The sequence below is a fragment of the Canis lupus genome, chromosome 6 (assembly GCF_003254725.2).
Source record: "Canis lupus dingo isolate Sandy chromosome 6, ASM325472v2, whole genome shotgun sequence".
Classification (NCBI taxonomy): Eukaryota; Metazoa; Chordata; class Mammalia; order Carnivora; family Canidae; genus Canis; species Canis lupus.
In genome coordinates this window covers 54,261,256-54,277,487 of record NC_064248.1, presented here as the reverse complement: position 1 = coordinate 54,277,487, position 16,232 = coordinate 54,261,256, and the positions used below count along the sequence as shown (strand labels likewise).

Here is a 16,232-nt window from a genome sequence, read left to right as displayed (position 1 = left end):
CAGCTTTATTCATACATTCATCCCTCACAAGTACGCATTCTGTTTGGAGCAGGCCTCTCAAGCCTCATCCGTCTCCTTAGAGTAAAGCTGGTTGTTTCATCCACGCAGCTTCCGATGGAGCCAGCCCTTGTGTCTAACAGCTCCTTAAAGACATGCTGCAGTGCTCGAGTTGGAGTTGGTAGTTTGCATCTGAGAAGGGCCAAGACAGGGGAGTCCCAAGTGTCACTCTCCAAGTGCAGATTTCTGCTTTCTCCGGGTCCCCATCATCACTCCCACCCAGAGCATCAGCTGCTTCCTGGCGCAGAGCACAGTTGCCCAGCTTTCCAGAGTGTACTTTGCAAACAGGATGCTAAACAACTTCTTATTTCTGCAGATCGAAGGTTTTCTTGGTTGTTGAGAATTCTAAATACAGATGGCTTTTTTTTTTTTTTTTGAGTTAGCTTAATAAACATCTTTGCCTTCTGTTCTTTCGTAGCAAGTCTTTTCCTTTGTTTAACCGATGTGTCCCTCGGACCCCTGAGTGCTATTCCTCATTTGCGTCTGTTTTGATAAACGATGTCGACATCCTCCATCGAATCCTAAGTGGGATCATGTCCGGAAGGGACACAATCCTCGGCCTGTGTATCCTCGCCTTAGGTAATTTTCAATTAATTTTCTTGTAAATTTTCTTGCAGTGTCTGTGCCACAGTTTCTAGCGCTTACATATTTGTACAATGAAAATTAGCCTCTGACTTAAAGATAAAACTTCGCGTATTTTCTTCATAAATATTTTCAATGTTTTTAGGCTCAGATGGGAGAGGGGACAATAGAATTAGGGAAACACCAGCTGGGCTCTGCCAAGAGGCCTCACCGAGTGTGGGCTGCCTGAATATAGCAGCCGTGTTCAGAGCCTGGTTCTCAGTTCTGTGTAAGGGTGGATGTGCAAAGCAGTTCGCAAGCTGGCCATGAAAAGTTCAACTGTCAGGGGAACCAGAAATGCACATCTTCTGGCCAGAATGCCCTGTCCCCACAGGCAAGCCAGATCAGAAGGCTGCTTGGTGAGCAAGGGAAGGAGGCATGTGCATCCTTGTTAAGTAACATCACACAGCAGTGGCCTGATGCAGCCAACTGCCTGAATTGGGTTGTAGGCAGGTCAAGGCCTCAAGCTGGGACATGCCTCTTCCTGGCATTTCTGGAAGCAGCTACCCCGACTCTTGACCCCTTAACTTCCTATTTGCTCTCTTTCAACATGATGAGCCCCTTTAAGAGTCAACTTTGTCAGGATCCCTGGGTGGCTCAGCAGTTTAGCGCCTGCCTTTGGCTCAGGGTGTGATCCTAGAGTCCCAGGATCGAGTCCCACGTCAGGTTCCCTGCATGGAGCCTGCTTCTCCCTCTGCCTGTGTCTCTGCCTCTCTCTCTGTGTCTCTCATGAATAAATAAATAAAGTCTTAAAAAGAAAAAAGAGTCAACTTTGTCTTTGAACAAGTTAGCACATTCTGCCAGTGTGGGCTGTAGTAATGGCCTACCACCTACCCCTTCTCCAGTGGCTGCTCCCCAGCCTTTTGGTTGAAAAATTCTTTGGTCAGCCATGATTCTGTCAATTTACAGGCTGAATTTTCCGCAATTTCATAACCAAAGGATCACTACTTTCTGAATGCTTGGGGATGCCTAACTCTTCACCATTATGTAACTTCCCTATTTCTTACAACCCAAATGTGCCAGGCATCATGCTTTCTCTTAACTCATTAACACCTCATCAGAATTCTATCACCATTTGTAGGAGGGGGAAACAGGCTTACAGAGGTTAAGTGACTTGACTGAAGTCAGGTGATGACTAGAGGAGGTGGCATGGCTGAGACTTAAACCCAAATGTATTTTGCTCCTCAAATCCATGTTCTTAACCACAACACCAAACTATTCATATGTAATCCTGATTTGTTGTTTAGCAAAAAAGTAAAACCATATATAAATTCACTGATATGCTTAACATAAAATAATAAGCTTAAAACCCCAAGAACTGGAAAGTAGTGTGCAGATTTTTTACATATACAGCTTACCGAAAAATTAGAACCCTAAATTTTTCATTTCTAAAGGCATTGATTTTTCATATTTAGTAAAGATACATGAGCATGAGAACATTTAAAGTTAAAACTTTACATAAGCCCAATAAGAAGTCAAAAGAGTTAAGTATGGCAAAAAAAAAAAAAAATTTTAAAGGTTCATGTGGACTTAAAAAAAACATTTGGGGGGGCCTTTGGGTGGCTTGGTCAGTTAAGCGTATGACTTAGGCTCAGGTCGTGTTCTGGAATTGGGCTCCGTGCTTAGTGGGGAGTCTGCTTGTCCTTCTCCTTCTCCCTCTGTCCCTCCCCCTGCTCATGCCCTCCCTTTCTCCCTCTCTCAAATTAATTCATTAAAAAAATAATATTGGGTATTTGAAAATAAGACCTGATTAACAAAAGAAATTTTTTCTTTTTAATTCAAGAAGAATGCTAGGGCTTTAGATATTGGCTTACTGTAGCAGATTGAACTTGTATATGCCTCAGAGAGTGCCCTGGGTGTGTCTTGTTATTTTTGTTTAGTCGATGTTTAAGATATTCAGAAATTGAAGGAAATCCTTAGCACTCCCTCTTCTGGGCATCATGATAGCCCTGGCATCATTACCCTCACACCTTGATTGCTGTTGGGGTTTATATGTTTTGCTTAATTTTTCAGCCTTGTCTTTGGGCATGATGTTCACCTTCCGATTCATCACCACCCTTCTGGTTCAGATTTTCATTGCACTGATTATTTCCGGACTGTTGCGTAAGTATTTCCACTTGATTGATTTCCTTTTGATTAAATGAAAAGCCTTTCCACTAGGTATGGAACTTAAAAAGTTGGCATTTTTGAGCTAAATAAGTCTCAGAGAGTCTCTCATTCAACCCCATCATTTCACATATGGGAAAACTGAGTCAGAGAGGACAGACGGAGTTGCTTATGTCATGCACATAATAGGAAAGTTGATGCCAGTCTATTGTCACTGCTGTACTCTGCTGCTGCTGAGATGGGCCTGCCAGTCCAGCAATCCTAGTGGCCATGCCTTTAACAGACGACTCCAAGACTTGTTGGAAAGAATGCCTTCTTTTAAAAATGTCTTTTGAACTTTCATATCAGCCATGGATTCATGGGTCCCCACAGCTGTCATGCAAAGGCTCCCACCAGTCTAAAAAGATTCAGGTCCTAAGCTGGGGCTTAGGTCCCAAAGACCTTCTCCTGTGCCCACTGGTTCCCCTTTTGTTGCTGGAATGTGGGTGGGTCCATACAGGGTTTGTCAGGAAAGGGGGCCTGAGAGGTGGGGCACCCAGGAGGTTTGAAGGAGCATCAATTTACCAGCTGACATGGGATGCTTGAACTTATAATAATTGGTATGACTGTAGGGTTTCTTTCCCCTGAATGATCAGCTCTGCCCTCAGCGACTTAGGGCCGTACAGCTCATAGTTGCACAGCGTGCCATGCTGGAGGACAGACACAGCAACGATGACACTTTCCCACCTAGGCCAAGTTAAGACAAATGTGACCTCTGTAGTCACCATGGTGGTGGTGTAGGTGGCATGCGGTGCTTAAATGGAGAGCATTTGCAATGTCAGGGTATCCACCTAGTGTTGTGAGTGCCGTGCTGATGTCCAGGTTCCCGCAGGGGTCATCACCAGTGGAGCTCGTTGGGCAGTTCTAGATTTTGGACTTAAATGTTGTTCCCCTCACTGCCCTGCCCATGCACTTTCTTCCCCAGTCTGTAGGCTGGGCTGACAGGATGCACCTGTGTTCTGGAATCACTTCCCTGTGCCTCCCAAAGACAAGCAGCCACTGCAGGTCCGGGTGGTTTGGAGAGGCTACCCTGGCCCTGGCCAGCTCCTCCAGAGGGTCAGTGGTTCCACATAAAGCCCTGGGCCTGTGGGACCCACTATCCGAGCCAGGCCACTCCGTGCGTGGCCCACATGCTGAGGGTGGGGGGCGGTTACCCCATGCCTGTGTGCTGAGCTGCCCTGGTGTTTTGCTTTCTAGTTGTCTGTGGTGTCTTATGGTGGCTGTATTACGACTATACCCATGACCTCAGCATAGAATTGGACACAGAAAGGGAAAATATGAAGTGTTTGCTGGGGTTTGCTATTGTATCTACAGTAATCACGGTAAGAAACGCCCTTCCAGCAGGAGGTCAAGGAGCCTGCTAGGACTCTGAAATCCGAATAATTAGAGTTTAACCCAAAACAACTAGAATTTGTTTTTTGGTTTTTTTTTGACCTCAGAGTATGCATACATAATAGTAGGGTGAATGGACATACATGTTCAGTGTGTTCTCTTTTTGATTCGCAGTACCTCCGTAGAATAAATCAAAGCCTTTAAAAAACAGGAAAAAAAGGCCTACCTTCTTCCCAAGTCATTTCTGCCATCACTCAGAGGTTGATTTGTTACTTGTGCTGATTCATTTTCCTTGAATACAGTAGAACCATTTTTACCCTCAAGCGGCCATAAGGTGGACACTGTGGGGTCGGGGGTGGGGGCCGACTTACCACAGTTCCTGTTTCCTGTTTGCGAGGAGCCTCCCCCTCCAGCCAGTGGATGCTCCGGGTGTGACAGCTTCTACTGCCCTTGAACACAGAGAACCCTTTATTTCCAGACCTGCTGGCCACTGGATTATTTTGGTTCTCAGAGAACCTACCACCTGCCCCCATCACCCCCTGCCAGAACTCCCCAGTTAAAAACTGGCAGAGTGTTGAGGCAGCAGATCCGGGTTGTTGCGGGAGGGAGGAGAGGGAGGTTGGCAGCCCAAAATCATTCGGGTCACTCCCCAGGGGGGCATTAAAAGCACTAGAATCCCAAGGTCCCGGAGGGGGGCTGGAGTTGATTTTAGGCGATCATGGCCATTCCTGCCCATTCCTGCCGGCGTGTTGCTTATTCACGGTCTGTGGGTGCGCAGCGGCCAGGGTTCCCACAGGCCCTTTCGCTCTTCCAGCAAAGCAGACTCTCACCAGCCCACTTCTCTTCCCAGGAGAGCCTTCATTCCCATATTTGGTAGTCTCCACATTTTCTCCTTTCTAGTGAGGTTTCAGGTTTGTGTTCTTCACATGGAAGGCATCTCAGGGAACAAGTGTATGATTAAGGAAAGTTCCCAATTTGTCCTGCCCCAGGCAGGGACCGGGCCCACAGCCATTCCAGGGCCTGTGAATGAGGCTGGAGGAAAAAGGACCCCCTCTGTACCCCAGGCTGACACTGGAGCTGTTGGGCAGTGGGGAGGGGGTGGGGGGCAGGGCTCCGAGCTGGGGGGAGAGCCAGCCTTCTCCCTGAGTCCTCCACAGGGCTTCCTTTGTCTCCACACACTGAACCTTTAATGGCACCAGACTCCAGAGTCAGGGGTGGCTTCTCCTCCTCACTGAGTGTAAAGTTAGCAAGAGGGAAGGCTGTGAAGGCAGAGAGGCTGTTGCCACCTTGTCTGTGAGGACTGTTCAGGTGCTGGGATAGAGGGTAGAAGCAAACGGCAGCTCACGCACCATTCACATGGCACATTGGTCACCACTCCTTACCCTGACACTCCCATGTAGTGAAGATCTCCCAGGGAGATCCTAGTCTGCTACCAGGACACCTGGGTGGGATATGTTCCCATCTCCTGAGTCCATAGAAGCTACCTTACAAATCAACTTGAAGACATTGTTCTGGGGAGATGGGGGCTGCCTGTGAATATTATATAAATAGTTTCACCAAAAGCCCTAGCAGTGATGAGAAGAGAGGGTGAGTGACATTAAATGCACACCTCAGGGCATCAGCCTAGGAGTACAGGCTGAAGGGCAGCTCCCTGAGGCTTAGACCCCAGAAGAGTGAAGTCAAGACGTGGCCACCATGGTGAGTCAGTCCTGCCCCCCAGCCCAGCCTCGCCCACACCCCCCATTAGGTCCTGCTGATCCCCGATGAGACTGGGGAGAGTGACAGATTAGAGACTCTGCACTTGTAATGAACATCCCTGCAGTGTACTCGGGAGTGTGAGAGGAATATTTTATGCATATATATAACTTGCAAAACACACATGCATTTAAATACGCACATGTTAGCTTTCCACTTGGGAGCTAGAAGCCAAGTGTATTTACCTAGAGATCATATTATTTTGCTTCATGAAAATTTTAAGTAAGACCAAAAAAAAAAAAAGTTGCTTTTTCTTATTGATAGTAGTAGGCATTGAAAATGCAGAGTTGGAAATTCCTACCTAGCCTTTACAGCTTTAGGGTATCCAGGCCTCTTCCCTGGCTCCCCCTGACATGCTACAGCTGGGTCAGGAGGCTCTGGTCCCAGCTCTGGGAGCAGATTGGGTCATCCCTCCTTCCCTTGACTCTCCTCTACTGGACTGTAAGATCCTGTGGCCCAGGAATGCCTCAGCCCAGCTGGGAGATAAAGGGTATTCTAAGCTAAAGGAATGGCACATGTGGGGTCACATGGACATGAGTGGGACCTGTGGGATGTTCCCCTGGCAGAAGCCTGAGAGCCCGTACAAAGAAGGACCATCCATGCCAGGAAGGTCCTGATCTGTGATGATAATGACTTTGATCTTTATCCAGAAGCATGGGTAACTGTTGAGGGATTTTGAGCTGGGAGATGACATCATTGATTCTATCCTTTACAAAGATCCCTTTAGCTTTGGGTTAGAGGAGGGAAAAGAACAGGAGTTGGGAGCCAAGGGGATTAAAAGCAGAGGCTCAAAAAAAAAAGCAGAGGCTCGAGGATGTTTTTGGGGTACAGATGATTGAGGATAATAAGACTTGAGCCGTGATCAACTGTGGGAATAGAGACAGATCTGGGAAGCCGAACACAGGCAACTGGGATGGTGCTGTGCACTGGGCACTGGGCCGTCCTTGACGTTAAAGGATGGCTCTGCTCTCAGGGAGCTTAATCTAATGGGAAATTCAGATGAGTAAACATTTGCAGTAGAAAATGCTGAGAGCTACAACTGGTAAGTTTGGGATGATATGGAAACGCACAGGAGAGGAAACTCATTCTTGGACAGTCCAGAAAAATTAGGGCCACTGGAATAGGGAATCTAGAAGAAAGAGGAGATTTTTATGTGAAGATAATGAATTTGGTTCAGGACGAGTTAAATTTGAGAGACTGTTGGAAGTTCACAGCCTGGCCAGGAACTGACATGCTTACTCATCCAGCACCTAGAGAAGGGTGAGGCTGGAGGTTCTTTTTTTCTTCTTCTTTTTTTAAGATTTTATTTATTTATTTGAGAAAGCACAAGCCTGAGTGAGGGAGCAAAGGGAGAGGGAGAAGCAGACTCCCCGCTGATCAGGGAGCCTGATGCTGGGCTCCATCCCAGGACCCTGAGCCAAAGGCAGATTCTTAACCAACTGAACCACCCAGGCGCCCCGAGGCTAGAGGTTCTTATTTGTAATAAGGTTATCAGCCTCTAGGAAGGATGCTAAGACCACAGAGGAACAGGAGATAGCCCCGAAAGACTCTGAGAAACAACAGCGGAAGGAGTAGGAGGAGAGCCAGAAGAGCATTCACAGAAGTCAAGGGAGGAGACAGTTTTAAGGAAAGAGGAGTGGACAGAGATCCGGGTGCCAGGCTCTAGGGAGGGTGTGAGGGTGGATGGCAGGTGGAGACTAGTCCGTGCGGAGCCTGCCTGTGAAGGGTGTGAGGAGGTGCAGGCAGCTGGGCTTGGGTGCGAGGGTGAATTTAACATATAATCTCCATGGAGGGGGGCCAGAGCCGATAGAAAAAGGCTCAGAAGGTTGCTTTGAGGCACGATCACTGTCCTTTCCCCTCCTACTTGCATTCCTTGCCTTTTGCAGTCCTTGAGCATTCTCTGAGTCTCTCGGATATTGTGGTGAGGAGGCAAGGGTTAGAAGATGGTTCTCTGACCCTACAGGACCTTGTTTGCATTTTCTCTTGTTCTCTGCATGTTCCCTTAGGTGAGGGATTGTGCCTTGTTCACTGGTACAGCTGCAGGGTCAGCATAGGGACCAGCACATAGTAGATGCTCAATTAGGACTTGAAAATTTTTCTGGGGACGCCTGGATGGCTCAGTGGTTGAGCGTCAGCCTTCAGCTCAGGGCGTGATCCCAGGGTCGCTGGATTGAGTCCTGCATCGGGCTCCCCACAAGGGAGCCTGCTTCTCCCTCTGCCTCTGTCCCTGCTTCTCTTTCTCTGTCTTTCATGAATAAATAAATAAAATATTTTTTAAAAATTAAAAAAATATATTTTTCTGTTCCATTATAATAAAAGTAGTGAGTAGCTATCTCAAAGAGCTGTTTGCTGAGATATCAGTGAAATATTAAGGTTTGCGTTAAGCTCTTCTTGGATGTTCATTATTTTGAGTAATTTAGTCTAACCTCTTTCTCACCAGGCAGTTGTGCTCAGCTTGATTTTTGTCTTCAGAAAGAGAATAAAATTGACAACTGAACTTTTCCAAGTCATAAATAAAGCCATCAGCAGCTCTCCTTTCTTGCTGTTCCAACCACTATGGACTTTTGCCATCCTTATCTTCTTCTGGGTCCTCTGGGTGGCTGTGCTGCTGAGCCTGGGAACTGCAGGTAAGCGCAGTGGGTCCTTCATCTCAGAGCTGTGCACTTTAGAGCCATTGGCCTGTTTACGTAGGGACCTGATCTCCTGTGCGGTGAGAGGCGTCTGATGACAGCGGGGATGGTGCCAGGGGCTCTGTCATGGGGGGAAGCAGGAAAATCCTTTCCCTCTTTTATACTGGCTTTAAAGAAACTGGGTTTGTTTCACAAGAGGAATAAATTCAGTAAGGACTGGAAGAGCTTTCGGAAAAACTACAATATGAACAAAAGCCTCTAGAAGGAAGGATTTAGATTTTATCTGAGGCAATTTGCCAACTCCTCTCAAATTAGGTGATCAAGAAGAATGTCCTATTAAAGTCTGTTAATAGGACTGCTCAGTAGAGCCGCGTAAGTTTGAAGCGAGTGCATATGGAAGTTCACATCGCCTAGGTCCTGAGAAGACGGTCCTGAGTCGCCCACCCTCCTGTTGTCTCTCTTCAGTGGTTTTCTACCAGAGGATTCCTCAGAGTCAGCTAAGGGGCTTTATTATTAAAATACACTGGCCTGGGCCCCATCCTCAGAGATCTTTTTTTAAAAAAATATTTTATTTATTTATTTGAGAAAGAGAGCATAAGTAGGGGGGGGTGGCCGAGGGAGAGAGAGAAGCAGGCTTCCTGCTTAGCGGGGAGCCCAATGCCGGGCTTTAGCCCAGGACCCCAAGATCATGACCTGAACCGAAGGTAGACACTTCACCAGCTGAGCCATCCAGGTGCCTCCATCCTCCGAGATCTTGATTCACTTGGCTTGAGGTGGGGCAAACTATATTTTGTTGAGGCCCCATAACAGGGCAAAGAAGTGGTATTTAAAGTACTGTTTGAAATGAGATAATGAGCTTCTGTCAGGATATATATTACTCCTTTATTGAGGAATCTTGCAATGGGGGGGAAATGTCAGAATGAAGTAGTGGGCTTCGTCAAGCAGCTGGTCTATGTGCTGGCGCAAGCTCCTCATCTCACTGCGGGCTAGGAGCAAGCAGGGTGAGGACAGGCAGCCAGGCTGTAGACACACCTTGAGTGGCCCCGTTCTCCGTCTGCTCTAACTCCTCTGACTGATTTGGTTAAGAACCACATTCACACTCGGATGGGAGTACCAAAGAGTAAGTTGCCTTCCGAGCCTGTCACCAGATGGATAAGAACCACGGCGGATGTCAAATCAGCAAAGCTACTGTAATTCCTTACTCTTTCATCAAGTTTATTTTGTCCCCTGTTGGCTCTGGTCAAAAATGTAAGAACAACTGCTGTGTAGTAGATTCTTAGTAAACTGGGATCTCTTCCCTCTCCTCTGGAGAAAACTGACCCATCGGAGCTTGCTCAAGATCGTCAGGAGGCCCCCTGGAAGGTACAGCCCATACTCCCAGCTCGGAAGACACTGCCAGAGCACTCTTCTTTTCTTCTCTGGAAGCTTTCTGAAGATCTGCAGGGAACTCAGAATAATCATCCCGGAAGAAACCTTGGTTGAGCAGACGGGACTGTAATCAATCAGGATGAGGTTTGTCTGGAAGTAACAGAAGGCTCAAACAATCAGTGGCTTAAATAAGATATTAGGTAATTTTCTCTCTTACGTAAAGGAAGTCCACAAGGAAGAGCCCCATGCCAACGTGGTCCTCTAGAGATGGAGGCCGTAGGTGCTTGTGTTCTTGTGGCTGACACCCTCTACCACTTGCTTCCATCCGGTGACTGAAATGGACACTCAGGCTCCAGCTATATCCTTCTCCAGCCATTAGGAAGGTGGTGGGGACAAAGGTGAGCCGCCCTTCCCTCTCTCACCCCTTCTAGAAGCCGTGACAGCACTGACACTTCCACCCCACTGGCCAGATCCTAGTTATACAGCAACACCTTCCTGCGAGGGAGGAAAGGAGATGCAGTTGCATCGGGGGCAGCCACGCACAGTTAAAAAAAAATTAGAGGTTCAATTGCCGAGAAAAGGCGAAGAACAGATATTAGGGGACAATTAGAAGTCTCAGCTAGGGTAACACTGAACGGTTCTATTTTGCTCCTTTGAAGGAGTCTCGGTCCCGCTCAGAAAGGAGGGCAGTGGCCTTGGTACATGCAGGCAAGCAAGCATTTGTTGGCCAGGGCCCAAACTCCAGGCTCGGCGTTAGGAGCTTTCTTCGGTTGTCTGCTTTCAGCATTGCAGTCCCCTTTTGTCATATATGTTGTTATGCTCAAGTTCTGGGCAAGAGAATTGAGGTTCTGAGTACTCGGTTCGTGGAAGGTCACACAGCTAGGAAGTGCGAGGCTCTCTGGCTCCAGAGCCCTAGGCTGGGACCCGTGCGCCCTCCACCATCTCACGTTTCCCGTGTCTGGGATAAAAGGTGGGCCTCCTCAGTTTTGTGTCAAGTGAAAGCAGTGCTGCGGCCACAGCGGGGGCTGGCGGATGTGGCCTGTGCCCATAATGTTGTTTGGGGTCTGTGGTTACAGGACAGCATGGCAGGGCCAGAGGTCGAAGCCAGGGTGGGCTGGGAGTGACGGGTAGCAGCGGGCGGCAGGGCATGACACCCGGGGTAGTGACTGTGGTATCTGAACCCTGGCCCTAAAGAATCACCAGAGAAAGGGTGAGGTCATGGAAATATGACTCAGGACCAGGGAAGAACCTTCCTTCCTCCTCCAGCCTCTGGGGCACGGCCGCCCTCTCCCCCACACCGTCCCCTGGGCTGTGAGTCTGGCTGAAGGAGATCGTCCCTGTGGTTAACCCACAGTACTCTGGAGCAGGGCACGTTCATTTGTTCTTGCCTTTTAATTCACAAGTGTTAGGGGAGCAAGTGGGGCCGAAGGCCTAGGCCGGGCGCTGGGGAGGAGGGGTGGTCTCCTCACAGCACTGAGAGTCGAGCAGGACGGACAGTTAAACGTGCTCATGGTGCAGGTTGATGAATGTCACCATAGGAGGGATTTGGGGAGCTCCGAGAGCACCGGACCCAGGCTCCACCCCACAGGGTGAGTCAGGGAAGGCTTCGCACAGGATGGGCTAGAAATTGCCAGATCAGAAAATACAGAAGGAAGCCAAAGGGGGTTCCATAGGGGTCACAAACACCAGGAGAGGGCCTGGCCACAGAGGACAGGAGAGAGCCAGTCCTGAGTGAGGGGTGCAGTCGGAGAGGACCAGGTCCCAGGGCACCTCACAGGTGGGCTGCCAGCGTGCTGTCCCTTCAGTTCCCCGTCAGGCCCAGGTTGGGCTCAGGGCTGAGGGGCAGGAAACAGCATCTGCCCCAGCGCTGTGAGCAGGAGAGGCAGGGAGCCAGGTAAGGGACTCCGCGGGTCGCCCGGGAGGTCACGTACTCCAGTGTGGCCATCCTTGTCAGTGGACGGAGAGAACCAGCAAGAGGGTGAGGAGCAGAGGGGCAGGAGACAAAACCAAAGCCGGGTGCCTGGGACCCGAGGGAGGCCCGCTGCTAGCTGCCCTTCCGCTTTCCAGGAGAGCAGGTGTCCCACCGAGCCACGGTGTCCCTCCTCCCCGGGCTCAAGCATCCTGAGAGCCAGACTGGCTGTCCCCTCTGGCCACCTGACTCTCCTTGCCATTCTCCTGTGGGCCGCGCCAGGCGCACAGAACTCCTTTGTTCTCAAAGGCCTTTTCACTCAGTGCCAGAGCCACCACTCAGGGGCTGGCAGGTCACTTCGTTGTTTCATGTCATTTTGACCGTCGAGAGACGCCCCAGCTGCTCTTATGGGAGGCTGGGAGCTGCCGTGGGAGCTTGTGCAAAGAAGCCAGGTGACGTGGGGGTCAGAGAGGTCAGCACAGCACCTGGTCGTCTCACTCCACGTCCCCTCCGGCAGCTATAGAACCCTCCATTTGTCCAGTCCATGCCCCCTGGGCCAGGAAGCAGGGGCTCCTAACTGTCCTCAGCGGGTAGTTAGGAGCTTTTTATCATGTCAGGTGGTTGAACGAACTAACATTTTAATGTGTAAAAAAAGAAAAAGAGATACAGAAAAAGTGAACTTGGGTTGTTTTTGCCCAGCTGCTTCTCTAGTGACTATAAACCAGTATCTGAGCTAGTTGACAAGTTCTGGCTTGTTTGGGGATTGTTTCAGCAGACCTTATCCAGGCCCTCCAGCAAGGACATTTATTAGCCTCTGGGGAACTGTCTGCTACCAGCACGTGACAATGACTACAAAAATCCAATGAGGGAAAAGTGAACCCTGTAATGACCTTGGGATCCCGGCAGGTACAGGTGGCAGGGTGGAAGGAGCCCATGTGGCCTCATTAGGCCCAGATGTCGATAAGGTTGACCCCGGAAGCCCCAGAGTCAACAGTGGCTGAAGCCCATCTTAGGGTGGCACTTCCCCTCCCCAGGTGCTGTGGTTAGAAAGGTAATAGCAGGGATGTGTTCAGGTTCTTGGGACAGGCAAAGGGCCATGCTTGGGAAGGAGGCAGTAGGGACGGGCAGGTTTCCCATCAAGGGACCCAGCATCCAGGCTGGCTCTGGCCTTCCTTGTATGATAATATTCTGTGCTTCCCTTTTCCCATTTTTCACAATGGAAAAGTGAGGCTTTCCCCAGCTGCTGCACAGGGATGTGAGGAGGATGAAATGAGGCCAGAGCTTTGCTTTGCAAATGAGGGACCATGTATGTCCCTTATGTTGGGAATTCCCGTTGACTAAGGAGTATCTGGCACTAGCTTCAGCTTTAGTCTCTGCTCTGCCTGGCATATTTGAGAACATAGTCTAAAAGAAAATTGTCTTCTTTTTTAAAGTCTGAGAATTTGAGAAGATAAGGCCTCCTAGCAGCCCAGACCTGTCCTAGGGACGGGCAGAGGGAGCTTGCACAAAAGAGATCTGAAACAGCTCCTGCTTTGTTGAAGTTTATGGTCGCCGTTGGGAAAGTGCAAAGGAAAACCATCTCCATGGACATCTTTGTGCCTTTGCACCTGCTGTGACCTTCATCTGGAAACACCTCCTCTTCATGAACTGCACCCTAGCTCTCTACCCCAAACTGCCTGGGGAGCTAGTCATTCTCCAGGAATTGTTTGGAGCATTGTTTCTTAGACAATCTATAAATTCTCCAGGCATACTTTGTGTTGCTTCTTCATTTTCCTGGCATTTTTTTTTTTTATATTCTTCATTCTTTCAATAGCTCTTCACTGCGTGCTTACTACCGCTGGCCTGGAAACTAGAAGTACAGCCATGAGCAGGACAGTGAGTGGGGAGAGAGGGAATAAGTAAGTAAATATAGTATATGTCCCATGGTGACGAGTCCTACCAAGAACAGTATTGCAAGATACTGACTCATGCGTTACCATCCCACTAGCATACGAACATCTTGAGGGCAAGGGCCATGTCTTTTTTTTTTTTTTTTCTGTGTTTCTCAACTCAGCCTGCAGCCCCCAAATGACTTCAGAAAGTGTGCCCTGAATCAGTGAGTGAATTCGCATTAGTGCTGTATTAAATGAGATGTATACACAGAATGAACTTGGTAAATCCCAGACTCTATGTCAGTGAGATTTTCTTCTCTTTTTCCCTAATCTGCATGCCATCAGAGCAGAAGCTGAGCCAGTGGGAGACACAGGCAGGAGGGATGTCAGTGGGACACCTGAGCCAATTTGCTGGAAGAGGCCAAAGTATAGAATGTACTAGAAAGCTGAGTCCTTCCAAGTTGGACCTTCTTCCTTTGGGAAATTATCCCAACCGGCTGGTCTGCCTTCCTTGAGAAACTGCCATTTATATGATCATGAGTATCACCTTAATCTTTCAAAATGCTTTGAAGCTTGTATATAATACCTGGACTTATAACTAGCTTCATGATAACTTTCCTCCAGTTGATATTGATGATATCCAGAAAATGGTCTCAGATCTCTATAATAAGATTATTAGGGATATAAGATATATTGGATTTATTTATGTATACATAGGATATATTGAGGAAAGTTGATTCATTCATTTATTTGTTCATTCAATAAATGTTTATTGAACATTTACTGTATCAGACCCTGTTTTAGAAAAATACAGCTTTCCTTCTAGTTTGGAAGCTAGGGAGGATGGGTGTTAAATAAAATAAGTGAATTTTATAGTACATTAAAAGTTAATAAGTGGTATGGAGAGAAAGCAGAGAGAAGGAATGAGAAATGCTTAAGGGGGAGAGTAATTTTAAATGCGGTGAGTGAGGAGGACTTCTTTGGGGTGACGTGAGCAAAGATTTGAAGGAGGTAAGGGCAGAGCCATGAGGCCATATAAGGGAAGGGACAGTGTTCTTGACAAAGGGAACAGCAAGAGGCAAGGGTACTGGGGAAACAGCGAGCAGACCCCTTCCGCTGGAGTGGGATGGTTAAGGGAGAGCGTGGGTCAACAGGGGGTCAGAGAGAGCATGGGGTCAGATCCTTGGGCCTTGTAGCCTTTATGGGAATTCTGGTTCTGATCTGACCTGGGAAGTCATTACAGTTTTAAGCAGAATAGTGACGTGATCTGATGTACATTCTAACAGCCATCCGGGGAGGAGATGATGCTGGCATAATAATGGATGAGGTGTGACATATCAGATTCTGAGTCTATTCTGAAGGATTTCCTGATATATTAGTGGAGAGGTGTGGAGGAGAGATCTAGAGGTGACACTGAGCAACTGGAGGATGGGACTGCCGTCAGCTGAGAGGGGGCAAGACTCTGAATGGAGCATTTTATGGGGGATTATATAGGTTTTGATTATGTTAACTGAGACATCTTCTTGGCAGCCAGATGGAGATGTCAAGCGGGGGATGAGCAGTTTGAACCTGAGATTTCTGGAGCCATCCGAGCTAGAGATCTACATTTGGGAATTGGGGAGCATATAAATGATATTTAACACCACAGGAGTAGAAAGGACTTGTTTCGGGGACCTTCAGTGGAAGAGATTCTGGAGCTGAGGAGGAACAGAAACTGAGGCCGGCCAGGAGCAGCCCCAGGAGGATGGAAAGTGTCCTGGAGTTCGGGTGAAGGACGCCAGGGACATGTTAGTGGCGTCCGATGTGTCAAATGCTACTGCTAAGCGAGGTAAGACCTGAGGACTGACCACTGAATTTAGCAACAAAACGGCTTCAGTGAAATCTGAGGGGAGTGGATCACGATCTGAGTGGCTTGAAGAGGGAGAAAAGGATTGAAGTGTATGTAGACACAATCCTGAGCAGTTTGGCCACAAAAGAGGAGCAAAGGGGCACCTGGCTGACTCACTCAGAGGAGCGTGGAACGCTAGGTCTTGGGGTCATGAGTTCTAGGCCCACATTGGGGATAGAGATTATATTAAAATAAATAAACATATAACCTTAAAAAATGTTTTTATAGAGGAACAGAGAAATGGCAAGGAAGCGAGAGGAGGAGAGTCAAGAGTAGGGTTTGTTTTTCTTTCAAAGACGAGAGATGGTTAAAAATGATTCCATTGAGAGGAATACTTAGGTGAAGGAAGCAGGAGGCGAGAATTGCTGAAGAGCTGTCATCAGAAGATTGGGGGGGGGATCTAGAGGAGGATTACGGACAGTTTATCACATTAAGTGGGGGTCAGGCTACGGCTCATGCTGACCAGGTAAGCTGTTGGGGGTAGGCACCCGCAGAAGCTTGCCAATTGCTCCCTTTTCTCCTGGAAACTAGAAGTAGGTCTCCATCGACAGAGAGTGGCAATGGGGAAAAACCTTTAGAAGTTGAAGGGGAGATGGAGAGACTGGTAAAGCACCATGTGAGTTCCTGATAGTCACTCAGATGGGGTCTTCTCTCTG

At 48.3% G+C, this 16,232-nt stretch overlaps 1 protein-coding gene across 8 annotated transcripts in view; it reads left to right on the top strand.

Moving 5' to 3' along the window:
- SLC44A3 (solute carrier family 44 member 3) overlaps window positions 1-16,232 on the top strand; it is a 111,901-nt gene that overhangs the window by 28,404 nt on the left and 67,265 nt on the right. For 7 of the 8 annotated variants that reach the window (XM_025417567.3, XM_049111648.1, XM_049111649.1 and 4 more), the window contains 4 exons: window positions 476-636; window positions 2,692-2,781; window positions 4,021-4,145; window positions 8,351-8,537. In XM_025417567.3, coding sequence (XP_025273352.3) covers window positions 476-636; window positions 2,692-2,781; window positions 4,021-4,145; window positions 8,351-8,537 — 563 coding nt within the window. The remainder of the gene's footprint in view (window positions 1-475; window positions 637-2,691; window positions 2,782-4,020; window positions 4,146-8,350; window positions 8,538-16,232) is intronic. The other variant, XM_049111652.1, reaches the window with a different exon arrangement.